Source organism: Coffea arabica, chromosome 11e (genome assembly GCF_036785885.1).
Source record: "Coffea arabica cultivar ET-39 chromosome 11e, Coffea Arabica ET-39 HiFi, whole genome shotgun sequence".
Classification (NCBI taxonomy): domain Eukaryota; kingdom Viridiplantae; phylum Streptophyta; class Magnoliopsida; order Gentianales; family Rubiaceae; genus Coffea; species Coffea arabica.
The window spans coordinates 49,001,614-49,029,140 of NC_092331.1; the positions used below are offsets into that span (position 1 = coordinate 49,001,614).

Here is a 27,527-nt window from a genome sequence, read left to right on the forward strand (position 1 = left end):
AACTCGAGACGCCGGAAAGTACTTGTCCAAGAATTTTTTCTTCAGTTGGTCCCACATGGTGATACTGATAGGGCGTCATTTGTTAGTAATTTTATTATTAATTTCCCCTTTTATCCCTGCCAAATATTGTGTTAATTGTTGATATCTACTTATATTTGGTATCTGGACTTAATTTCAGGAATAAAACAGAAAACTACCAAAAAGGAGGGACTTTATGGAGAAAATGGAGACTTCTAAGGGTTTCAATCCTTGGGCCCTTGAATTGGTGGGGGACCACAAAGCTAGTGAAGGATATTTGGTCATTTGGGCTCTTCAAAGAAAGCAACGTAGAGAGACTTGGAACAAGGAGTAATTTGGAGACTTTGTCCACATGTGTGGGGACCACCTAGATAGCTCTTAGTCATCTTCCTTTTGGTCCTTTAAAAGGGAACAATGTAGAGAAGAAAAGGACGGCTTGAGTTTTAGCTTTTTAGTTTAGTTCTAGTTTTCTTTCTTTTGACTGGCCTCTGACACACGCCAGGTGTTCGACAATATTCCCCAACGGGGAAAACATCTTTTATTCTCTGCTTTCTATTAAAAAATGCAATGCCTTTGCAATCTATTAATTCGTATGGTGATTTAATTATGCGGCGCAGCTAAGCCTCCCATCTAGTCAAGGGTCAACTCGACGGCGCAGTCTCGAAAATCTGTGAGATCTAATTAGTTTTCACGCATTTCTCAATTTATTAATATTTGCACGTTGTCTGCTTGAATTTTCTTGGGATTATTTTATTAATTGGATGTCAAGGGCCCGATGTTCAATGTGATTTATTAATCTCGTGCCAATTTAGTCAATTAAATCCGTAATTGTTTGATTGATTAATATTAGTGGCAACTGGTGTGTTTACACATTAGGGAACGTGCAATCTAATTTAAATAACTCTCGTAGTGTGTTATTGATTAGGGTTAGGTTTTTCTAGTTATTAATGCAATTGGCAAATTAATTCCTACGGTCGTATCTAGGAGTATTTTTCTGGTTAGGGGTGATCAATGGTCGTACATCGGTCATCTATAAATTAAGGAAAAATTGGTCGTTAGAGTTCATCGGCGACTATAACTAGTCTATTAATAAATTAAGTGAACCTCTCTTGCATCAATGATCGGGTAAATGGACTGTGTCTGAGTAGTTGTATCCTTGGTTAGAATTTATTTATTCTTGATTTAATTCCTGCTATATCTGTGCTAGTTAATTATTTATTTTTAGTTGGATTGTTTAATTATTTTTAGTTGCCTATCGGTGAAATCCCCCTCTTACCAATTGGATTTTAAAAGAGACAAATATCTCCAGTCCCTGAGGAGACGACCCTATTTGTCACTGTCTACTATTCAGTAATTTTCGTCAACTAATTAATTCTGGTATATCGGATTCAGCAAACTCTTCGGGAACAGGGTGAATCAAGTAACCCATTGCACACCTAGAGTCCCTGCTCCAGTATCTAGGATTAATTTTTGACTGCTTTTAGTAGTATTTAAGTTTTTATTATTATTATTGCACAGGTTCGGCACCTGTCAATTTTTGGCGCCGTTGCCGGGGACTGGCGTTATTATTTGTTTCTTTTTAAATTCATTTTTGTTCTAATTTTCTGGCATTTTTCTAGTGTATGCCTCGGTCTTCTCGTACAGGTGATTTGATTTTTGACCCTGAAGTAGAGAAGACCGCGCGTAGAACGAGAAAGGAAACCAGACAGCTCAGAGAGGAGCAATCCAGTGCTACGTCTCAGAGACCTGAGTGAGAAGTTGAACCAACAGATTCATTTGGTGACACTTCGAGTGACTCGGAGCAGGAAGAAATCCCCATGGCTAATGCACGAACATTAAGGGAGTTGGCTGCTCCTGATTTAAATCAACAGCCTTTATGCATTACTTTCCCGAGTTTGAGTGATAACACTTCATTTTAATTGAAATCGGGTCTAATTCACCTTTTACCCTCTTTTCATGGTCTACCAGGTGAGAAGCCACATAAGCATCTGCAGGAGTTTGATGTCGTGTGCAACAGTATGAAGCCCCCGGGAATTACAGAAGAGCAGATAAAAATGAGGGCATTTCCCTTTTTCTTGAAGGATTCTGCAAAGGACTGGTTGTACTACCTACCGCCAGGTAGCATCACCACATGGGACCAATTGAAGAAAAAGTTTTTAGATAAATATTTTCCTGCATCCAGGGCTGCGAGTCTAAGGAAAGAAATTTGCGGGATCAAGCAGCACCCAGGGGAGTCACTCTATGAGTATTGGGAACGGTTCAAGAAGTTGTGCGGCAAGTGCCCCCAACACCAAATAAGTGAGCAGTTGCTCATACAGTATTTTTATGAGGGGCTCCTTTTTAGAGACAGGAGCATAATTGATGCTGCAAGTGGAGGGGCACTGGTGAACAAAATCCCTCGGGAAGCAAGAGAGCTAATAGAAGGGATGGCAGAGAATTCACAACAGTTTGGTACGAGAGAGGATGTCCCAGTACGTAAGGTGAATGAGGTAGAAACATCCTCTATCCAGCAGCAGCTAACTGAGTTGACCTCGTTTGTTAGGCAACTGGCTGTAGGAAATGCATCTCAGGCCAAGGTGTGCGGGATTTGCACTGGTATGGGTCACTCTGCAGACATGTGCCCAATGACTCAGGAAGAAACTGCAGAACAGGTTAACATGGCTGACCACGCGCCCGCGCCAAGAAAGCAGTACGACCCTTACTCAAGCACCTACAATCCCGGGTGGAGAGATCATCCCAACCTCAGTTATGGAGGAAATAGGCAGCCCAACTTTGCACCGAACAGGCAGTCTAATTTCGTGCCAAATAAGCAACCAGGGTACCAGCAGCAATACCAACCCCGAGCACCTCCGCCCCCAAACTCTGGTCCATCTTTGGAGGAGATGATGAAACAAATGATGGCAACTATTACGCAAAATCAGCAAAGGACGGAGGCAACCATTATGCAAAATCAGCAAAGGACGGACTCCGAAATGCAGGACATAAGGAATCAGATAAGTCAAATGGCTACTACCATCAACCGTTTGGATTCCCAGAACCAAGGTAAATTACCGTCTCAGCCTGAATTAAATCCGAAGAACGTGAGCGCAATGACCCTAAGGAGCGGGAAGGAAATTCAGGGGCCCGAGTCTGTGACTCCTAAGGACAAGGACAAGGAACGAATCGAGAAAGAATTGGAAGAGGAGGGCGGAGACACCAAAAATCCAAAGGTAATCTCGAATCCAATCATTGCAGTTAGGACTAATCCACCTCCCTTTCCTATCAGGTTTGAAAAATCAAAGAAGCAGGACAAGGAGAAAGAAGTCCTAGAGATCTTTCACAAGGTGGAGATCAACATTCCCCTTCTAGATGCAATTAAGCAGGTACCCAGATACGCAAAATTTTTGAGGGACTTGTGTGTCAACCGAAGGCGGTTGAAGGGAGATGAGAGAGTGGTAGTGGGGGAAAATGTGTCAGCAATCCTACAACGAAAGCTTCCACCGAAATGCGGGGACCCAGGTATGTTCACTATTCCTTGTAGAATAGGCAATACCTTGATTGGAAAGGCTATGTTAGATTTAGGAGTCTCAATTAATGTCATGCCGAAATCTATATATGCTTCTCTGAAATTAGGACCTCTGAAAGACACTGGAATAATCATCCAACTGGCTGACCGAACCAATGCATACCCTGACGGATTGATTGAGGATGTTTTAGTGAAAATTAATGAATTGGTTTTTCCTGCTGATTTTTACGTGCTTGATATGGATGATGAACACTCTCACGACCCATCACCTTTACTGTTAGGAAGACCCTTCTTGAGCACAGCTCGAACTAAAATTGATGTAAATAAGGGCACCCTATCTATGAAATTTGATGGTGAGATTGTTCATTTTAATATTTTCGAGTCCATGAAATATCCTTCAGGATCACATGCTGGCTTTGTTTTCTCTATAAATGTTATTGACCCTGTTGTACGAGAAGTTTTTGAAATTGAAAGCAGGGATGAGTTGGAAATCGCCTTGACCAGGCACTTCGAGTCAGAGATGGCGTCTGGAGTAGAGTTGAGTGAAGAGCTCAAATGTGTGATTGGAGTGTTGCAAACGTTGCCAACCACAAAAATAAGGTATGGTCTCGCACCCGTTTTTACACCTGAACCTCACCAAAGGTTACTTCCATCTATGGTGCAGGCACCTGTGTTGGAGTTGAAACCGCTGCCGAAACACCTTAAGTATGCATACTTGGGTGAGGGGGAGACACTCCCGGTAATCATCTCCGCGAGTTTATCAAAAGTCCAAGAAGACAAATTGATTCAAGTTTTGAGAGACCATAAGCAAGCGATAGGATGGACCATCGCCGATATCAAAGGAATTAGTCGCGCGGTATGTATGCATCGAATTCGACTCGATGAGGATGCTAAACCTATTCGGCAGGCTCAAAGGAGACTGAATCCCCTTATGATGGAGATAGTGAAGAAAGAGATCCTGAAACTGCTGGATGTGGGAATAATCTTTGCTATATCAGATAGCGCCTGAGTGAGTCCGGTACAGGTGGTTCCAAAGAAAACAGGGGTGACGGTAGAGTCAAATCAGGAGGGCGAGCTCGTACCAGTTCGAAAGCCCACCGGGTGGCGGCAGTGCATAGATTATAGGAAATTGAATGCCGTCACGAAAAAAGATCACTTTCCCCTTCCTTTCATTGACCAAATGGTAGAGCGATTAGCGGGTCGAGCTTACTATTATTTTTTGGATGGATTTTCAGATTATTTCCAGATTGCTATCGCACCTGAGGACCAGGAGAAGACTACCTTCACGTGCCCGTTCGGAACATTCGCATACCGGAGGATGCCATTCGGGTTATGCAATGCACCTGCTACCTTCCAACGATGCATGGTAGGTATCTTTTCAGAGTATGTTGAGAAGATTATTGAGGTTTTTATGGATGATTTTAGTGTTTATGGGGAAAGTTTCGATGATTGTCTAGATAACCTGAAATTAATTTTGGTTAGGTGTATAGAAACTAATCTTGTGCTCAATTGGAAAAAATGTCATTTTATGGTCGAGTACGGGATAGTTTTGGGTCATATAGTGTCATCTAAGGGTATTGAGGTTGATAAAGCGAAAATAGATGTTATATCTACTTTACCTTACCCTGCGAGTGTGCGGGAAGTGCGTTCTTTCTTGGGACATGCAGGTTTCTACAGGAGGTTCATAAAGGACTTCTCCAAAATTGGAGCGCCCCTGTTCCAACTTTTGCAAAAAGAGGTGCCATTTGAATTCAATGAAACATGTAAGAAGGCATTTGATAGGTTGAAGGAGCTATTAATCTCCTCACCTATTATCCAACCGCCCGACTGGAACCTGCCATTCGAAATCATGTGTGACGCTAGCGATTATGCAGTGGGCGCGGTGCTGGGTCAAAGAGTGGGGAAGGCAGTCCATGCTATCTACTACGCATCTCGAGCCTTGAACGGAGCTCAGTTGAACTATTCGACCACCGAAAAGGAGCTTTTAGCTGTAGTTTTTGCTTTAGAGAAATTTCGGTCCTATTTACTTGGTGCTAAAGTTATTATCTTCTCTGATCATGTAGCTTTGCGGTATTTGTTGACCAAAAAAGAGGCAAAACCACGACTTATAAGGTGGATACTATTGCTACAAGAGTTTGATCTGGAGATCAGAGACAAGAAAGGGGCCGAAAATTTGGTAGCAGATCATTTGAGTCGAGTACAAGTCACCGAGGACGACCTGCCACTGAGAGAAACATTCCCCGATGAGCATTTATTTTCTGCTAATTTATCTTTGCATTGGTATGCAGATCTTGTTAATTTCCTAGTTACTGACAAGTTTCCTGCAGGATGGCCTAAGGCAAAACGGGACAAGTTAAGGAGTGACGCAAAGTCTTACATCTGGGATGACCCTTACCTCTGGAAGCGTGGTGCCGACCAAATCATTTGCAGATGTGTAAGTGAAAATGAATTCCAATCTATTTTAGCTTATTGTCACTCTTTTGCATGTGGAGGTCACTTTGGACCAAAAAGGACGGCTCGTAAGGTTCTAGAGAGTGGATTCTATTGGCCGACCCTCTTTAAGGATGCCTACTCGTTTTGTAAGTCATGTGATAAGTGTCAACGAGTGGGTAATATTTCTCGTAGGGATCAAATGATCCAAACCCCAATGATTTTTGTTGAGATTTTTGACGTTTGGGGTATTGACTTTATGGGTTCTTTTCCTTCGTCTTATGGTTTTCTTTATATATTGCTTGCCGTAAACTATGTTTCGAAATGGGTGGAAGCAAAGGCCACCCGTAATAATAACTCCAAAGTGGTTGCAGAATTTGTCAAATCTAATATCTTTGTCCGCTTTGGGATGCCGCGAGCAATTGTAAGTGATAGGGGTACCCATTTCTGCAACAAGACGATTGCTGCACTTTTCAGGAGGTACGGTGTCTTGCACAAAGTCTCCACTTCTTACCATCCTCAGACAAACTGTCAGGCGGAAACATCAAATCGGGAGATCAAGTCAATTTTGGAGAAAGTGGTTCGCCCCGATAGGAAGGATTGGAGCATGCGACTTGAAGATGCCTTATGGGCGTATAGAACGGCGTACAAGACGCCAATCGGCATGTCCCCTTATCGTTTGGTATTTGGGAAGCCATGTCACCTCCCTGTCGAGTTCGAGCATAGAGCATTTTGGGCAGTTAAACAATGCAATATGGACATCGAAGAGGGCGGAATTCAAAGGAAGTTGCAATTACAAGAATTGGAGGAAATTCGCAATGAAGCCTATGAGAATGCTGTGATTTATAAGGAGAAGAATAAGATATTTCATGACCAGCAGGTGTCTAGGAAAACGTTTGAATGTGGGCAAAAAGTTCTACTGTACCACTCGAAATTGAAGTTATTTCCAGGTAAGTTACGTTCTCGTTGGATCGGTCCCTTTGTTGTAACTAATGTCTTTGATTATGGTGCAGTGGAGATCCAGAGCCTAAGGACGGAGAAGAAATTTGTGGTAAATGGTCATCGTCTCAAGCCGTATTATGATGGGGCTCCAATTGAACGGGTAGAGACAATGCATTTGGAGGTCCCGATTTGCTTGGTTTAAGCAAATTATGGGCTATGTCTAGCCAAAGACACTAAAGAAAGGCGCTTGTGTGGGAGGCAACCCGAATATTGATTTTATTGTTTTTAGTTGTTTATTTCTTTCGTTTTGTCGTTTCTCCATTGGGTAGTATCAATGCTAATATCTCCTCCACTGTGACCAGGAAGTGACATCTTGGCGTGCCCACGCGGTGTTTGTATCTTCTGAGACCAGAGGACGAAGACCAATCTTGGCATGCCCGCGCGGTGTTTGTGTTTTCTGAGACCAGAGGACGAAGACCAATCTTGGAAGCAAATTTAATGAATTCAAATTTCAGATTTATATTTTCATTTTGGAAGCAAATTTTGTCCAGAAAATTCAATGCCACTTAATTAATTTAGACCTTGTTTACTAACCCAATTCAGCACTTAAATTTAATAGATTCAGATCTTAATATGTTCTCATATGTTTGATAACGAAAAATTGAACATTTGAATTAATTAAGTGGTATTGAATTTTTTAGGCAAAACTTGTTCCAAAAATAAGTGATAAATTATTCATTTATCAGTGAATGTAATACACTCAAATATATTTGATTTAATATTTAACAAATCAATAATTTAATGAAATTAGATTTCAATTTTGAGACTCTAGTTTTATCAGACGCACCCTTAAATTGTGGGAAATTGAGTTATAAAAAAGGACCTAAATTATTTAGTATAAATCACGTTTTATATTAGTAAAGTTAGTGGAAGAACTAGTATAAACCTCATTTGCGAAATATAAATACGAGTATCATTTGCCATACAAATTACAATCCATTAACTCAATAATACTGGGAATGAAACACCAGACTCAGAAAAGAATGGCGAAAAAACTTGCGACTGCAAAAACAAAAGAAAAAGCAAAAGAATTGGAAGAAGAAGCAATGAAAGTGGAAATGAAAACCAAGGAGGAGCTGAAGCCCTGGGAGCAGCACTCTGCTGTGATCATCATTCCTCGTTTTGACTACAACGCCCCTCTTCTCTCCTCAGTCATTCCCACTCCGGATTCCTCATCACCTGCCCCATCAGTAAGGCCTCTCATCCCAACTCTTCTGTCCAGAAAGCTATGTTCTTTTTTTTTTTTTGCTATTTTTGTACCTTATTGGCATTTATTTATATAATTTACATCTGGGTTTTTGAAATTTTCAATTTGATTGTTTGGGATAGTCTGGGCAGTGTGGTGATTGATAAAAAGGCTTCCTTTGTTATGTAGAGAGGGAGAAGAGTGCAACAAAAGAAGCCATGTCAATTCTTGAAAAGGTAATGAATTCTACTAGTTTTGTCTCTTGTCAGTTCTCTGGAATAATGTCAAAATAAGGAAATTTTAGACATAAAGAAAATTCATGCTGACTTGAGAATTAGGACAGTTAAATTGGTTTAGTAAACTTGGTTTTATGGGATTCTTAAATTCTAGGCAAGGTTGGGAACTTGGGGTATTTGGAAGTGAATAAGACTGTAGCGGACTTGAATTACTGGTATAATGTGTTCGCTGCAATAATTGTTTTGGTTTAAGATGAAGAGTGGCAATGTTACGGAATTGGTTTCTAAAGAAAGAAATGTTTGAAAGATTAAGCATAAGTAAACGGGGAATGGGACGGCGACTAATTGATAAAACTGAGGAAGTTTGGAGAACTGGGTGAGCTGTGCAGAAGATAGGCACAGGCATATTGTGTTGACAGGTGCCGAACCTGTGCAATAATAAATACTAAAAAGTCCTAATTACCACCACAATTAATTATAGAACAAATCCGAGTACGGGAACAGGGACCCTAGGTGTGCAATGGGTTACTTGATTCACCCTGTTCCCGAAGAGTTTGCTTGATCCGATATACCAGATTTGTCTATACAAATATTAATTTTGCGTACAATGGCAAGTAGGGTCGATTCCACAGGGAGCAAGTAGGAAATTATTTCTTTCCAAATCAATAGAATGGGGGATTTTTAATAGGATGTAAATGAAAAATAAGAATAACACTAAAGCAAACTAAATTCAAAACTAATTCACAAAGCACAAGTTACTAAAAGTAGCAATTAATGAAATTCTACCCAAATGATCAACTGCTCAGGCACGGTCCAATTAAATGATCATCGATGCAAAGATATTTCATTCATTAATTACTAGGCTGGTTATAGTTATCAACAAGTTCTGACAACCAGTTCTTCCTTACCTTTTCGACAGTCAAGGTACGACCATTGACTGCTTCTCTAACCAGATAACAACCCTAGGTACGACTGTAGGAATTTAATTACCCAATTGCACTAAAATTAGAAGAACCCAACCCTAACTAATAAACACGCTAAGAGGGTTTATTTAAATTAGATCCTACGTTTCCCCAACATAAAGCCAATTATGGTGGTTGTCACTAGGTATCAACTAAACGAACAATTAAGGATTCAATTTAGTTAATGTGACAGTAGGCTATTAAATTAAATCAAATACTCGGCCGTTGATATTCAATTAATAAAACACACATGAACAATTAATTCAGGAAACGCACGAATATCAATAAATTGAAAGAAATAATGAAGATTCGATTAGATCTCACAGATATTATGGACCGCGCCCTCACGTCAACCTTTGGGTAGAGGAGGAAATTAGCCGCTCCTCATCGTATCAATTTCGCGTGATTCAATTGACATCATCCGCACAATTACCCAAGAATCAATTGCCCAGAAATTGGGGAGGATGAATTAATCGAAGAAACAATCAACGAAAAACCTAGCTCTGTCTTGTATTGGAGCCGCAATTACAAAGCAAAAGCCAACGGAGAATTGTCAAAGGCGAAAGGAGCGAATTCAAGAGTCAGAGTCGCATAAAGTAAAAACTACAGAAAAGGAGAAAGTCTCCAATGTCTGACCCAAAGCCGCAGAAGAAACAAAAGAAAAAAACAAAAGCGTCTGACCAAAAATTGCAAAAGGTAAAACTAAAGCTAAAAGTAGTGATCCCCCCGAATCTTGTTTTTTCCTCCTTTTTATAGCCGCCGTCAGTAGTATTCCTCCCAGGAGGAGGCTTTTGCCTAAGGGGCGCTGATCCCACGCTTCAGGTTCACGTGGACCGGGGTCCGGCTTTTCGGCAACGTCTACCTTGTCTGGCGTGGCCACGCCCTAAAATGAAAGGTCTTCTGGAATTTTGCCTCGTGAAAGCACTTTTTACACCAACCACCTATAATTCATACAAATATGAAATATTCATACAAATATGAAATATGAGCAAAACCTCAATATTTAGCACAGTAAGTAGCCAAAATTAGGACAAAATAACCGTGCAAAATGTGCCAAATAATTGCTCTATCAAATCCCCCCACACCTAGACAATGCTTGTCCTCAAGCATTTCGAAGCTCAGAAGTACAACCAAGAGAGCAAAGGTCATGTAGTAATCTATACTAACACAAATATTTCAGATCCCTGACAATGTTGCCAAAATTAGAACACGCCGAACAGGTAGTAGTTCAAAGAAAATATATGAATACTAGGAACGTTCAAATCAACATCACGGAATACCATTACCATAGGCTTGCACATTTATCAAATCTCCACCACTCAAAAGTGAACTAAATACACAAATCAAAGGGACTTTAATAGGGTTGTAATGGGATTTAGATAAAAGGCGGGATAAGAGGGTGAAAATAAGGTGTAATGTGTCAAGAGAATGTCCGATATCCACCACATAACCACAACGCTTTACCGGGGAAATTTCCCAAGCAGGGCGTTTCCATTTGCTATTCCCACTGTGCAAGTGCCGCCATTTTTTTTTTCTAACGACAACTCGCAAGGCGTGGGCATGCCTTGTAGGCTGGAGTCTTCTGTTCACGAGCCCCCCTTGAACTAAAATTTTTTTTTTCTCTTTTTTCTTTTTCTTTTTCTTTCGATCTCAGATATACAGAAACAGTACCATACAGCATCTACTCTGAAAACACTTGCGACCATAGATTTATTTGCCTTGTATAAGTAATGAATTTCAGACATCTCTTTATGACTCAAGGTTGAACAAGAAAGTCTAAAAAAAAGAAAGGTCATGGGTTATCAAACACGGCTAACAACCGAAAGCGGAGGATAGAATCTCTAGTTGGTTTACTATTGGGAGACAAGATGAATGCATGATTTTTAGAAAGTTAAAGGAGATTACATCCTAAATGCCCTTATCATTTCAAATGCATCCAATTCAACAAAAATGTGGTCTCGACATGTATAAACTAGCAAGTTCTAGAATGCCAATACCATGTGTGATACCCACTCAATCAAACAAAAATAGAGCAAATAAGAATAGTGTGCTCATGTATGGCTCAAAAGCTCACAAGAGTTTCCAAAAATGGGTCAAGTCCCGTATACTCAATATCTAACAACACAGTCAAGGGAAGACAAAATGCATAGCTAGTATATTTACCCACATACCCACGCACCTTGATTATGTCATTCATCACAGCAACATGCTCCAGCATTAACAAGCATAGAAATAAACAAAAAGCCGACTAACTACAATGTTTTCATCATTTTTTTTTTCATTTTTTCCATTTTTTTTTGTTTTTTTTTTGTTTTTTTTTTTGAGTAACAAAGCAAAAGGAAATAATGGAAGCTATTCCCCCACACCTAAAACCTACATTGTCCTCAATGTAGAAAAGACAAATGAAGTATTAGGAGAAAAGAAGAGAAACTTCCCTGACCACCGGGGAGGGAAAGCGAGACACTAAGGCGGAAGAGGGTGAGGCGGCGACGGACGCAACACGAACAGGAAGGAGAAGACTGAAGCTAAAACAAAGTGAAAAGGGATTAGACAAGACAGGATAAAAAAAAAAGTAGAAAAGTGGGGTTAGGAGAAAAAAATTTTCTTTTTGACTTTCGTTTTCGGAAGGGTTGGAAGGCGTGGGCACGCCTTGGAAGTTATAGTCTTCTGACCATCAATTCCAAAACTCCATTCCTAAGGTGTGACGACCTAGCGTGGGCATGTCTAACTGCCAACTTCCTGTCACAAAATAACAACCCACTAAATGACACTATCACTTAACAAAAATTTCAAAAATATAAGAAAACTAAAACAAAAGAAACCTTGGATTACCTCCCAAGCAGCACCTTTCTTTAATGTTTTTGGCTAGACATAGCACCACTCTTTAGTCTGGATGTAATTGAATTTTCCTTGTAATTGGTGGCCCTCCTCCGGGATCCACGTGGCCATTGAGTGCAACCTTTTTTCTAAATTTTCTCTCCATTTTCACCTCATGAATTGCTTTCATCCTATAGGACTTGTTCGCAGCAACCTTGAATTTACCCCTACAAGCAAACTTAGAAAATTCTTGCACAGAGGGATTAGTGGCATAAATAGCAAACACAGAATGGGAGTTAACAGGATGTTTCATTGTATCAAAAATATTGAAGTGGACTATTTCTCCATCAAATTCCATCGTGAGAGTACCCTTACTAACATCAATTTTAGTCTGGGCAGTACTAAAAAATGGTCTTCCTAATATAATGGGTGATGGATTTGGGGCACTTCTATCATCCATGTAAAGCACATAAAAATCAGCAGGAAAAATTAATCCATCTACTTGCACTAAAACATCCTCAATTATCCCATCCGGATAAGCACATGTACGATCAGCCAATTGAATTATTATCCTCGTTTCTTTTAATGGTCCTAAATTTAGAGAATCATAGATTGACTTAGGCATCACATTAATAGAAGCCCCTAAATCTATCATGGCATTTTTGATACTAGAATGTCCAATCTTACAGGGAATAGTAAACATACCTGGATCCCCGTATTTGGGTGGAAGTTTCCTTTGAAGTACAGCTGATACATTCTCTCCTACCATCACTCTCTCATCACCCCTTAGCTTTCTTTTGTTAACGCACAAGTCTTTCAAGAACTTTGCGTATTTGGGTACCTTTTTGATCACGTCCAATAGGGGGATGTTTACTTGAACTTTGCGGAATACATCCAAGATTTCTTTTTCCTTTTCTGCCCTCTTTGTCTTTTCCAACCTGCAAGGAAAAGGAGCTAGATTAGATTTAATAGGGATCGAAGGAATAGATGTTACCTTAGGCTCTTCGCGAATGCGCCCTTCCTCTTCAATCTTCTTTTCTATCTCCTCCTCACTTTTGCTTTTTGGATTTTCCACTTTAGGCCCTTCCAGTTCCTTGCCACTCCTTAGTGTCATGGCACTTACATTCTTGGGATTTATCTCGGGTTGCGATGGTAATTTCCCACAAATGTGGGACTTCAAGCGGTTGATGGCAGTTGCCAGTTGGCTTATTCGGGCATCTTGGTCTTTCTTATCCGCTTTGGTGTCCTGTTGGAGCTGCGTGGTATTCGCGACCAAGGATCTGATCTCCTGTTGGAGCTGAGTAGTAGTCGTGGCCAGGCTTTTGACAATATCCTCCAGGGAGCTCCCTGAATTGGAGGACGAGGGTTGAGATTTTGCTTGCCATGGCAGGTGGAATCCTGGTTGACGATTAGGGAAATGATTTTACTGCCTGTTCCCATAACTGAGATTGGGGTGGTCCTCCAACTCGGATTGTACGTATTGGAGTACGGGTCGTATTGCCTGCGGGGCGCGGGCACGCCTCCGGCCATGTTTACCTGTTCCGCCTCGTCCTCTTGCAAAATGGGGCACGTGTCCGTGCAGTAGTCCATGCTAGTACAGATTCCACTCACCTTCGCTCGCGGCGTGTCTCTCATGGCTAATTGCCTAACAACATACGTCAATTCTGACAGTTGTTGCTGTATGGATGAAGTCTCTACCTCGTTGACTCTACGGGGAGGGTTGCTCTCACGGAAGCCAAATTGCTGGGAGTTCTCTGCCATGGCTTCGATAAGCTCCCACGCTTCCCTCGGTGTCTTGTTTACAAGTGCTCCCCCACTCGCAGCATCAATGATACTCCTATCTGTTGATTGGAGCCCTTCATAGAAGTATTGGATTAACAGTTGTTCACTAATTTGATGCTGCGGGCATCTAGTGCACAACTTGTTAAATCTTTCCCAGTATTCATACAATGACTCACCGGGATACTGTTTAATGCCGCAGATCTCTTTCCTCAAACTCGCAGCCCGGGATGCAGGGAAGAATTTTTCCAAAAATTTCTTTTTCAACTGTGCCCATGTGGTAATACTACCCGCTGGTAGGTAGTATAGCCAATCTTTTGCTGCATCCTTGAGAGAGAATGGGAAAACTCTAAGTCTTATCTGCTCCTCAGTGACCCCAGGAGGTTTCATGCTAGAGCAAACTACCTCGAACTCCTTGACATGTTTGTGGGGTTCTTCCCCAGAAAGACCGTGGAACAAAGGTAGGAGGTGAATCAATCCCGACTTCAGCTCGAAGGCGGTATTCTCAGCCAAAGTAGGGAATGTGATGCATAAGGGCTGGTGAGTCAGCTCCGGGGCAGCCAGCTCCCTTAATGTTTGGGTGTTGGCCATGCTTACTTCGTCTTCTACTGACTCGTTTGCAATAAATAAGTGCCCTTCTTTTCGTCTCTTGGTCTCTTGCCTCCGCCTACGCGCTGCCTTCTCAACCTCAGGGTCGTATATCAATTTACCTGTGTGAGAAGAACGGGGCATAAACTAGCAAAAATACCAAGAAGAATAAAATAAAAATGAAAATTGAATTTGAAAGGAAACAAATAATCCAAACGCCAACTCCCCGGTAACGACGCCAAAAATTGACAGGTGTCAAGCCTGTGCAATAATAAATACCTACTCGAGAAAAATGTAAATTTTACATATAGCGGTGAGTAGGGTCGAATCCACAGGGATTGTGAATAACTTATTTCTTTTAGAGTTCGAAGTATGGGGGATTTTTAATGGGAGGTAAATGAAAAATAAGAATAACACTAAAGCAAACTAAATTCAAAACTAATTCACAAAGCACAAGTTACTAAAAGTAGCAATTAATGAAATTCTACCCAAAGGATCAACTGCTCAGGCACAGTCCAATTAAATGATCATCGATGCAAAGATATTTCATTCATTCATTACTAGGCTGGTTATAGTTATCAACAAGTTCTGACAACCAGTTCTTCCTTACCTTTTCGACAGTCAAGGTACGACCATTGACTGCTTCTCTAACCAGATAACAAACCTAGGTACGACCGTAGGAATTTAATTACCCAATTGCACTAAAGCTAGAAGAACCCAACCCTAACTAATAAACACGCTAAGAGAGTTTATTTAAATTAGATCCTACGTTTTCCCAACATAAAGCCAATTATGGTGGTTGTCACTAGGTATCAACTAAACGAACAATTACGGATTCAATTTAGTTAATGTGACAGTAGGCTATTAAATTAAATCAAATACCCGGCCGTTGATATTCAATTAATAAAACACCCATGAACAATTAATTCAGGAAACGCACGAATAGCAATAAATTGGAAGAAATAATGAAGATTCGATTAGATCTCACAGATATTATGGACCGCGCCCTCACGTCAACCTTTGGGTAGAGGAGGAAATTAGCCGCTCCTCATCGTATCAATTTCGCGTGATTCAATTGACATCATCCGCACAATTACCCAAGAATCAATTGCCCAGAAATTGGGGAGGATGAATTAATCGAAGAAACAATCAACGAAAAACCTAGCTCTGTCTTGTATTGGAGCCGCAATTACAAAGCAAAAGCCAACGGAGAATTGTCAAAGGCGAAAGGAGCGAATTCAAGAGTCAGAGTCGCATAAAGCAAAAACTACAGAAAAGGAGAAAGTCTCCAATGTCTGACCCAAAGCCGCAGAAGAAACAAAAGAAAAAAACAAAAGCGTCTAACCAAAAATTGCAAAAAGTAAAACTAAAGCTAAAAGAAGTGATCCCCCCGAATCTTGCTTTTTCCTCCTTTTTATAGCCGCCGTCAGTAGTATTCCTCCCAGGAGGAGGCTTTTGCCTAAGGGGCTCTGATCCCACGCTTCAGGTTCACGTGGCCCGTGGTCCGGCTTTTCGGTAACGTCTACCTTGTCTGGCGTGGCCACGCCCTGAAATGAAAGGTCTTCTGGAATTTTGCCTCGTGAAAGCACTTTTTACACCAACCACCTATAATTCATACAAATATGAAATATGAGCAAAACCTCAATACTTAGCACAGTAAGTAGCCAAAATTAGGACAAAATAACCGTGCAAAATGTGCCAAATAATTGCTCTATCATGTGTTGTTCAAATGCATTAGGTATTGGAGAGGGGGGAACAAACAAACTAAAGTTGTTTACTGTTTTAAACGTGATAAATTTTTGGAAATGAAGTGTAATGCTAATGGTCTTCATTTGTGAGAATAATGGCAAAATTATGCATTTAACACTATTTCCATCTGTTGAACTTAGTCTAGGAAAAATGTTTATGATTTTTGGGTTCTAAACTTGATTAAGATTTCGGTTTGCCGACAAACAGAAGGATAAGATGTCAATTATCCTGCCAATAGGTTATTAACATATGAGTCTAGTAGCTGGTTTCAAATTTTTTTTGCATATGATCTTCCACTTCATCCATTTATTTGTAGCCGGTGCATTTTTAGGTCACAGATTAGTATGGTTTAGTCCTTGTTTACAAGTCTTATTCAACTTGTTTTGCTTACACTCTGTCATTTGTCACTTGGTTCAATCGAGTGACTGCTTAAGTCTGCTGTGCCTTCTTGAGTAAATGACATGATTCGACATCCAAAATGCATCACTGGTTAAATTCTTTATCACTCACAGCTTTCCAGTATATATATATGAGTTACCAATTTCCTTGAATTTGAAGAGGCTTATGGATACATAGTAACCTTAGCTTAAGCTTGAGCACATAACTCATACAGGGTAGGCACAAATTCACCTTACTAATACAGAACCTTTGCATTGTTTTCTTTGAAAATAAATCAGAAACAATAGATAGAAGATATGCAATATTTTCTGGCATAAGAAAATTTTTTTAAATATAAAAGCAATTTAATAAGTGTATCGTTATATTTCTCTAAAGAATGACATGGTCTTAAGTGATCATATTTCTGGAAGGAGAAGACCGTTAGTCCAATTTTGTTAGGCATTTGAGACATCAGATATTATATGCATGAAATATATAGCTGATTGCCAATCATCTATTTTGAGTTCTCAAGAAATAGATATATAAGCTTCAGTTTTGCTTTTAACATTAAAAAGGCATTCTTCATTGCAGCAGCTTTGGATAATTGTCTTTTATTCATACCTAAAGAGACTTGTATAGGCATGAGATGTTGCACTCTTCTAGGGCCCAAATAATAAGTGGACAATTTAGAGTTAGCTTAAAATCTTGTGGCAGACAACTTGTTTGCAATTGTTTTTGGATATATTTACACCAGAAGCCAAGCGTTGCTGAGGTTCATCACTATGTGACAGAAATGAATGAGTTTTAGTTATATTTGAAGTCCTCTCCAATGCCTGTATCATTTTTATTTCTTGGACCTCTCTTGTTGCAAAAGGAAGACAAATGATGAACCAACTTGGAGAAGGGGGAGGTGTGCATCTGGTGCTTGCAACATTCTATTCTTTTAACTTCACAGAGTTTTTATAAAAGCTGTGTGCTGAAATAGGGCTTCAAACTGATGTTGATATATTGATACATTATGCGTTCCATTCTTTTTTTATGAATGCCATCAATATTCACGACTGATGCAAACAATGAAGAGTTTAAGGGAAGAGTAAATTTTAATATTCTTGGGAACTTGGCTGAAGATCCAATTTACCCACTTTGAAGAATGGGTAATCTTTTTAGGATCTCGTGTATTTATTAAAAATTTAAATTCTACGTATTTCAGTAGACTTGAAATTTATGGTGCTTTAGTAGCTTATGGGTATTTTACTTGTTATGGGTATTGGGTAAACTGACAATGGACACTTCGGCCGTTGTTTGAGACCATAGGCTTATTCATTGACTTTGATGGAAGGGCTTTTAATTGAAATGTTGGGATTCATCACCTCAATTTCCTGTCATAAGATATTCTGGTCCCCAGGGCTGAGCTGAAGCCTGGTACGTATTGCATGTACTACTGTACACACACCCACAGATCCAGGTTTGTTAGGCCATCCGTGAAGGAGTTATTTAAGTTATTCATTGGTGAATTTTTTATGCATCTTTGTCTTGGAAGTGATGTCCTAAACCTTTGTGTCATATGTGGCTTTCTTCCTGACTTTTTACTATCATCTTCCATTGCATGTGGTTATTTTCTTTTCCTGTCCTTGAATATACACCAATGAGATAGTAAGAGTTCAACCTATCTTCCCCACTGTCAAATAACATTCAATGTTAAAAGCTTGTGTTCAAATTTTGTATGAATGAGTTTGCTGCTTTTAAGACTATTAGTTAAAAGAGTTCAGGGCATTTTTTACTGATCAGCAGCCTGTGTACGTCAGAAGCTATTTTAGTGTACTTCTAATGGATTTCAAAAGCTGGGGAAGTGCTTTGTTATCTAGGCATGGGTCTTAAGCTTGAAGCATGCTCTGTGTTGTTGGAATAGCGAGTTGCTGAATTTGTGCGCTAAATAGGGCTCTAGGATACAATTGGTGCAGAAAATTAGAACAGGAGTAGGGAAGAAGAAATTTAGAAACCGTTGCATCCATGGGGATACTATTTTGTACCGGTTCTCCTTTTCAAACTGCCAACATAGAGATCTGATACATCACTCCTACAATGGACAACCTTGCATATTCTCCAAATCTCATGTTATTTTCATATGCATCAATAACTATCTGTATTCGTCTACTTCCATCAGTTGCAAGTATAGAAGACTTTTATATCCTGATTGCTGATTGAAACCTGAAGAATTCCATGAGAACAGAAATATCTGCGACCAATCGAACTATTGACTTCTAAAGATGAGAATCCCTCTGAATCCTCCTATGGAGATAAGAGAATTATGTGTCAAATATAGATAATCTTTTCTTGCTGGCTATTCTATGTAAACTGTTTTCTCATGGAAACTGTTTTCTTGCTGGTGGTGATCTATTGTCTTTCCTTACTTTTTTCTTTTCATTAATTTTTTACAAAATTTGATTGACTTTTAGCACTTTTGATCTTAGAAGAATGCTTCTTTCTACAACTTTTTTGCTAACCCGGTTCTATCTTGATAGCTGTATTAGTTTATGAAATCTTGGTTAAAAAAGTAACAATTAGCACAAGGATAATCAGAAATTGATTGTACAATAGATGGTCTAGGGGCAGAATACTCGAGTTTCGGAGCAATTCTGACATAATTGTTTGATATGATTGTTAGCAGAGAAATTGCAGTTTAATGAAATGTAATTCTTGAAGACAATAGCCTATGGCTTTTATATACTTATGCTACTGAACTTGTGCAGAATCAGCATGCATGATATTTCTTCACCATCTTTGTTTTTTGTTTATAGATTATCTGATTGATTCATCCAATTTCATTTTTCTGAACTATCTCAATGGGAAACCTGCTTGCAGATAATGCAAATTAACATGTATGATGACCTGCAAATCTACAAAGAAAATGAAGAGGGTGGGGATTTGTCCGTAAGAACAGGTAATGCAACTTGTATGCATGAAAAAATAAGAACAAGTTTATTAAAACAACTAGAGCCAGAATATAATGGAAGATTCTGAACTTTTTTTGTCAGTGGCTGTTTGGCTTCTTTACCTTTTGGTTCTGAGCCAGAGACTCCACAACTAGCACAAATTTTACACCATGGCATGTCCTGATTGAGAAATTCATCTTCACGGGCTTAGGAAGAGGGCAAGAAGCATTGATGGTCAACTTCACTGTCCTGCTCATCCTCCTCTTTGGAGTATCTGTTGGTTTCACTGTTCTTCTTCCAAGAAGTTATTAAAGAAGTAGTCATTGGAAAATCTTGTAATGTTTCGTTATACTTATATATAGTTTGGCCCAAATATTGCAGCTAGACTAAACATTTTGTAGAGTAATGATTCCCAAGTTTGTTACAAGTGTTCTGAGTATTTGAATAGTTTATTTGGTCAAATAGTTCTTTTAAAACCTGCATTTTATGCATGAGATTTGTGCCATTGGCATATGAACTTTTTTGGGACTATTGGAGCAGGAAAATGGCCATCATTTGTGTGTACTAGTACTAAAAATGGGCTCAGTTTTGGACTGAACGAAAACTATAAGTGCAGGTTTGAAAATAAGCTACTAGCTAGTAGATCAAGTTGATGGTTTGAACAACAGAATCTTGCCCCCTTCAATCTGCAATTTGGCTATGTCAAATCAGTAAATTGTCAAGTTAATTCTGAAAATTTCTTAATGCTCTACAAAAATGCTGGTATACAATAATCAGTTTATGTACTGGTCCAGGAATGGCCCATAAGCTTGAGCCTATATATATATCTGTGAACATTGAGACCAATGAGCATTAAGAATCTGGGTCGAGTTCTAAGAAGTCACACTCTTCTCTTTGAATTCGGCCTAGTATACTATATAGTTCATGGGTCATGTCCAAAACAATGCCTAGAAATATATAATCTTCTGCACGTAGTTGAATGACAGTTTTGATCTTGCATCACATACACTGTTTGCATTATCATCTTTAATCACATAAAACCATCATAATTGAGGAAAATTTGAACTCTTGATTGAAAAGCAAAGAACTATATGGAGATTTTCTCCAAAGATGCAGTTGTAACCACGTCTGCAGGCTATCGCCAACAGAGTTTCTAATCAATCACATTGCCTGAAGGACATACTTTCCACTCACAGAGTTTCTAATCTACACAGGACTTCAAATCCATATGTGAGTCCATGAGTTCTATAAAAGCTTGTTCATTTAATTAAACTGTAACAATACAAAATTGGATTAGACTGATCCCATGGAATTATCCCTGCCAAGAATTGCAAAATTAAAAAGCAATCAGCATCACTTTGCTCTAAACATCTATTCTAACTAAAACGGTGCTGCAAATCTCCCTATAGCACACGAATTTGGGAAAGAAATTCAAGATATGAATGCCACTCTACAGTCAGATTTTGGCCACACCAAATAGTACAACTTGTGTCTGAAGTATCAGTAGTGTAACCTTTTTTTCGTATCATATTTTTCCGTTATAACTAAACATGTATGAAAGATCAGCATGAGATAAAACAAAGTTCATTACCTTTGCAACAGCGAGCTTAAGAACATATTCCAACACAATTCAGGTGACTCAATGAGCAGAAGAGAACCAGCTTAAAAGTTCCTGTCAATTTCCAATGCCAAACTTACTAGTGAATGTTGATTACGTACAGTAAAAATGGTTCATTGGCAGCTCTAACACATAACAGATTTATGTGAACAAGTATACAAACTCCGAAAAAGTAAAGGCGGTTGTAAAACAGGGCAAGGTAAAAGAATGAAAGAAATGTGATTGGATCATAACCCAGGATAGATGCTAAAACCCAGATCAACTATGAAATGAAGACCAGAAATTCAGCACTACCAAGAAGAATGAAACAAAAAAACTCTCATTCACCAACCTTTCATATATAATCTGCACAGAAGGATTTTGAGAACATACGCTAAGAGCTGCCTTCTAAAGCATAAAAAAAATCCCTCCTCCTTCATCCGGACTTGGGACCGGCTGTGTGATGTATTGTGTCAACACAGGTGGAGTTAAAAAACTTCATGTCTCAAGTGCCAAGCATGATAAGCCATCTCTTCGCGATCATAGACAAGTCACCTTGGACAATGAATACCCCCTATGCCATTGAATGCGAGGAAAAATTGACGAGTACTCCCACTCAAAAACATGTAGAGCAGGCTGTATCAAATAGCAGTAATTGGTTAATTCCCAGTCTTCAGCATGTGTGAGGGATGAAATGTCATCTAGCCTAGTAAAGGGAATTTGTTCGAGCATAACAATTTGATATGAATTCAGCACTAACCGGCCCATATGACAATTATATTAAAAAAAGATGGTGTGCTCACAGGAGTTGGGTTAAAAACGTCCAAAAGACTCGTCTCAACTTTCCATCCGAAACCAAGTTTTTTGGTTTAAAACCCCAATATACCTAAAAGTCGAAGGTCCAAGTGAGATCTAGGATTGCTCACCAGAACCAGGGCGTTAACAATGGTAACGACAATGGTTGGCCTGCACTATAGTTGCGGTGGGGTTCCCCCCATTGTCCCTCGCTGTGTGAGTGCAAGGACTTGGCTGCAGCTTGTTAATAGATTTTGTTTTTCGACTGCAAAGCTGTCCTTGTTGTGGCAATTGCAATCCTAATTTTTTTCAGAAGCACCCTTTTTTTTGGTGCTATTTTGTGCTCTTTTTGCACTTATTCAGTTTTAGGTCTCCTGAGATTCCAACTGGCTCACTCAGGAGATGTTTGGCATGGGAACCACAACTGCACCCTCACTTATTATTTGGTATAGCGAGACTCTAGACTTGGCTTACTCTGCAAGAACCGAACAGGGAACCACAACAGATACATGGCACTAACCTGCCCCTGATTGCTTTATCGCCTCACCAACTTATTAAGTATATTAAGATGTCAACTCCAATCACTAGGCGCAGACTTCAAGTTTTAACTCATACTTCTTTCAGTTTCTAAGCCAAGGTAGAAATGGAAAGAGGCCAATTAGTATTTCGTTCACATCAAAAGCTACACCGTCGCATTATAACACAATTACAGGGCTAGTTGTTATAAGTGCAAAGGTGTGTGAAGTAGCTTTAGACAGATTCCCAAGTATAGCTAACTTTGATGCCTGAAAGTGGAAGTACCTATAATTTTCACCTCTGCTATTTAGGCACATTTATAGGGAACGCACTTGGACATACTAATAGGAACTCAAGTGATCAGTACTAATAGGAACTCAAATGATCATCAGTAGCTATTAAAATGTTCACAAACAGTTAAAAAGTTAAGAAGATAGCGTTTATAGGCAGGCTAAACAGGGCAAAAAAGAATCAAGTGCTGTTTAATTAACAAAAGGACAGAAATTCCAGTATTGATCGTGTAGAGTATTTATGAGACATTAAAGCGGCAGATTTAAAATTATGCATTACCTTTTTTTCCTTTTGAAAACAATAACACCTCATGCATAGTTGATAGATACGTGTTAGGTAGAGCTAAGCCAATTTTCTATTCTTGGGGAAAAAAAAGACATTCAATGCCTTTTTTTCATTTTAAAAAAAAAATTCATTCCCTACTAATAAAAAAGTAAAGGAATAAAGAAACCAAAATCCTTTAGTTTTTCGGATTTTTTTGTTTTTTCAATTTTTCGTTCCTTACTTGCAAATAAAAAAGTAAAAAGGAAACCATGATCATTTTTCAATTTTTGTTTTTTGTTCTTTGCTTGCAAATAAAAAAGAAAAAAAGAAAAGGAAATATTTTTTCACTTTTTTTATTTTTCAATTTTTTTACAATGCTTTTTCTACTAAAAAAAGTAAAGAAAAGAAAAAAGAAACCAAAATATTTTTGTGCTTTTTTTGGATTTTTGGATTTTGTTTTTGTTTTTGTCAATGTTTTTGTTTTTTGCTTGCAAATAAAAAAGAAACGAAAATCTTTTTCACTTTTTTTATTTTTCAATTTTTTTTAAAAATGCTTTTTCTACTAAAAAAAGTAAACAAAAAATAACAAACCAAAATATTTTTGGGCTTTTTTGGATTTTTTTGGTTTTGTCAATGTTTTTTGTTTTTTGCTTTCAAATAAAAAAGGAAAAAAGAAACGAAAATCTTTTTTCACTTTTTTTATTTTTCAATTTTTTTTTAAATTCTTTTCCTACCAAAGAAAAGTAAACAAAAAAAAAAGAAGCCAAAATAGTTTTGTGCTTTTTTGGCTTTTTGGATTTTTTTTTGGTCTTTTTTTTCAATTTTTTTGTTCTTTGCTTGCATATAAAAAAGAAAAAAAAAAGAAAAGAAAATCTTTTTCACTTTTTTTATTTTTCAATTTTTTTGAAAATTCTTTTCCTACCAAAGAAAAGTAAACGAAAAAAAAGAAGCCAAAATCTTTTTTGCTTTTTTGGATTTTTTTTCAATGTATTTTTAGCAAATAAAAAAGGGATAAAAAAGAGGAAACCAAAATCTTTTTTTATTTTTTGTCTTTTTTATTTTTACATTGTTTTTTGAAATTTCTAATTCTCTTCCTAGCTAATAAACAAAAAAACCAGCGAAACAAATTGAAATTTTCAAACCTGTTGTTGCGCTTTGCCCGCCAAATCCTCAGCAACTCTGGAAAGGGTCCTCAAGTTCAGTTTCACGATCGTATCCACAAAGGCACACGTCTCTTCTTTCGTGTTGGCCTCGGCCGCATCAATCACGTACGTCTCCACAACCACCGTCTCATCGCCGCCATTGGGGTGTAGGCTCATGATCGAGCGATAGTTCGACAACCGGTGGTCGCCGCTGACAATGCTGAACCCGAAGATGCGCTGATCATGATCAAGAATCTCCAGCCGCTCGATGCTATAAGAGGCTGGAAGTCCTGACGCGACATCCACACGGCGTAAACATCCGACTTGGTTCGCCTGGCCATCTATGATTCTGCAGGATCTCACGAACGGCTTGTAGCGTTGAGGATTTTCAAAGTCGGAAACCAGAGCCCAAACGACGGAGGCAGGAGCTGCGATAGTTTGGAACAAAGTAGATGAACATTCGTTCGGCTGCAAAACAGGGTTGTGGTCTCTGGAAATGGTTGGGGGAAGCTAAAAAACCATGGTTGTGGAAGGGGGCGTGGGAGGAAATTTTTTAACAATATCTTCAATGAAAACGATGAAGGAGTTTCTCTTCTGTGAGGAAGTTAGAAGAATAGTGACTGTGTATTTATAGGCGTAGGAGAAATTGCTCCAATTCCTAAGAGGAGAAGGATTATTGCGAAAATAAGGAAGGATTAGGATTATGATTTCCTATGTGGAAAAGGATTGGATATCAGGTGGCAGTGGCAGGCTGGCTGGCAAACCATCCGTTCTGCTAAATTTGGGTTGATCGAATTACGCCATTAACAATTGGATAAAATATAGAAAAGCCCCTTAAGGTTAAGTGAAAATACAAAAAAACCCCATGTAGTTTCTAAGCATACACTCCGGTAACTTATGGTTTGAACTAATTTAAAAAAGTGATGGAAATCGTTTGAATTAACGGGTTTGAAATACACGCGCTTCTTTTGCGAGTATTTATACTGGAAATAAATAAATTTTCAATTGATATACATATTATACTCCTAGAGTTATAATATAGAAAAGCCCCCCTCCCTTTCCCCCACCATGATTAATCAAACCTACAAAAAAAACCCTTATAGTTTCAAATCATACAATCCAAATCTCATGGTTTGAATTAATGTGAAAATCGGCAAAAATCATTTGAATTAATGAGTTTGAGGTTGCTTGACATGAAAAATAATTTTTTAAATTGAAATTTTTAGTTGATATACCTATTAAACACCTTAGAACTCATAAAATTTTCAAAAAAACTCCCAATATAACTCATCTTTATTTCTATATATAAAATAAATAAATGAAAATTCTCAAATAAAACTCATCTTATTTCTATACATAAATAAATAACTAGAAACTACCAAATACAGCTTATCCTATTCCTATACACAAAATAAATAAATCAAAATTACATGTAACCATGGGGGGTTTTTTTCCACAGATTGGTTTAATCACAGGGAGCTTTTCCGTGAGTTTGCTTAATAGGATGGTTGTTAGAAGGTCTTTTATTGCTTATATACATTAGGGTAATTGTGTCATTTCGTCTACCTCCGCTAGTTTTGACGATTTCCATTACTATCTCAAATTAGTTCAAACCATGAGAGGTCAAAATTTATGATTTGAAATCATAAGAGACTTTTCTGTAGGTTAGCTTAACGACTGGGGAGTTTTTTATATTTTACCCTCCTTTTAAATATTGAACTTTTTCATTTTTTTTCTTGTTTTATTAGAAGCATATATGTTACAAGTTTGAACATAACAATTCAATATTTTGATTAGAGATCTATTTTTGGGATAGTTTAAGTTATAAAAATAATATATTTGTAGAAAAGAAGTCAATTTGTAGTAGTATGCTAATATACTGGCTTTTTTGGATTGCCATTCTCTGGACAAAAATCTCAAATATTTTGGGAATATTCCCTTGATACATTTTTTCAATGATCTTTTTACTTCATATAAATCACATCTAAAAAGGTGTTACAATATACCCTTTCAGAAAATGCAATCCAAACAATATACTTCCATGATCAATCATAGTAGTATTGCGATTAGGAACCTTTTTTGCAGTTAGAATAAAAAAATAAAAAATAAAAATAGAACCCAGACAACAAAATCGATTATGTGACTTGACTCTCATGATTACTCGACATAATTCTAATCAAGGTGAAGGTAACTTGTAGTATTTTCGGTAATTTATTTCAAAGGTCAAAAGGCAGTTTGGGTACAAAAGAATACAAGTACTAAACTATAGGTTTAAATTTAATTTCATTTAAATAAAAAAACGGAAGGATTTAGGCCTGTCAATTGAGCCATCTAAAGTGAGGTTTAACAAACTCAGATTCGGCTCATATAGTTAGTACCACTTTTGGATTTCGAATTATGAGATTTGAAGTGATAAATATGAAACTCATGCTTGACTAACAAAATATTCGGATTATAAGTTTAATTTTGACTAACTCAAGCTCACTTAAAACTCCTTAATTTCCTTAATATAATTACTATAATTGTTAAGTTTTAAACTAATTTAATATCTACAGAACCACAGAATTAAAACTATATAGGAACCAGTAACAGTTCATTAAAAAGTATATAAAACCAAGAATTTTTCAATAATCATATATCCAATTAATTCTAAAGTTGTGAATTGAACTAAAGATATGACAAATGTCATCCTAAATTCCTATAAAATTTCATAAAAACGCTTTATATCAACATAATAACGTTGCTGAACTAAAGAGCTTTTTTTCTTAATAAGTTACAATCAAATGACAATATATACATAATATATAAAATAAAAAAAGGAAAATTCTAGTATTAATATAAAATTTATTATCATTCATGCTAATGACCTGTGCATATAGGCCTTGAATTGTTATAGTTAGGAATTGTAATTATAAAAACTAGCAAACATAAATACTAATATGAAGTGCTTTTAGTCATTATGGGTTAATCATCAGTTAATTGCTAATAGTATAAAACAATAATCACATATATAAAACCAAATTTGAGACCAATTATACCAAAGGGAAGAAGTGTATGAGACATTAGTGGCATGAATAAATGAAGTAAAAAATAAAAAGTTTAATTAGAAATGCAAGTACCCATTTAAGACAATTGCCTTGTAATTCGCATCTTATTTATCCTAACACCCTCAATATCACTATTGAAAACTTAAGCGACTGAAATGATTAAAATTTCAAACATTATGGTCCAAAAGTACAAAATCAAAATTGTTAAATAACAGTAATTAGATTTTGACCTTAGTCATTGTTGAGTTTTCGTCATTGTTGAATGTACCTACTACCAAAAGCTTTGAGAACC

At 37.9% G+C, this 27,527-nt stretch overlaps 2 protein-coding genes, 1 long non-coding RNA gene and 1 other non-coding gene across 4 annotated transcripts; 3 read left to right on the plus strand and 1 right to left on the minus strand.

The window, feature by feature from the left end:
• The first annotated feature begins 1,835 nt into the window (after nucleotides 1–1,835).
• LOC113718373 (uncharacterized) lies at nucleotides 1,836–4,532 on the plus strand. The gene is made up of 2 exons (XM_027243282.2): nucleotides 1,836–1,911; nucleotides 1,987–4,532. The coding sequence occupies exons 1-2, from the start codon at nucleotides 1,836–1,838 to the stop codon at nucleotides 4,530–4,532; spliced, it is 2,622 nt and encodes an 873-aa protein (XP_027099083.2).
• A 3,382-nt stretch (nucleotides 4,533–7,914) lies between these two features.
• On the plus strand, nucleotides 7,915–19,428 carry LOC140021609 (uncharacterized). The gene is made up of 3 exons (XR_011825512.1): nucleotides 7,915–8,145; nucleotides 8,331–8,377; nucleotides 18,815–19,428. It is a non-coding gene; the product is annotated as an uncharacterized lncRNA (long non-coding RNA).
• On the plus strand, nucleotides 14,048–14,154 carry LOC140026301 (small nucleolar RNA R71). Its single transcript, XR_011830246.1, has one exon. It is a non-coding gene; the product is annotated as a small nucleolar RNA R71 (small nucleolar RNA).
• Nucleotides 19,429–24,182: 4,754 nt separating the features above from the next.
• LOC113718374 (abscisic acid receptor PYL4-like) lies at nucleotides 24,183–24,992 on the minus strand. Its single transcript, XM_027243283.1, has 2 exons — nucleotides 24,988–24,992; nucleotides 24,183–24,678 (listed from the first exon to the last, which is right to left on the minus strand). The coding sequence occupies exons 1-2, from the start codon at nucleotides 24,990–24,992 to the stop codon at nucleotides 24,183–24,185; spliced, it is 501 nt and encodes a 166-aa protein (XP_027099084.1).
• Nucleotides 24,993–27,527: the final 2,535 nt, after the last annotated feature.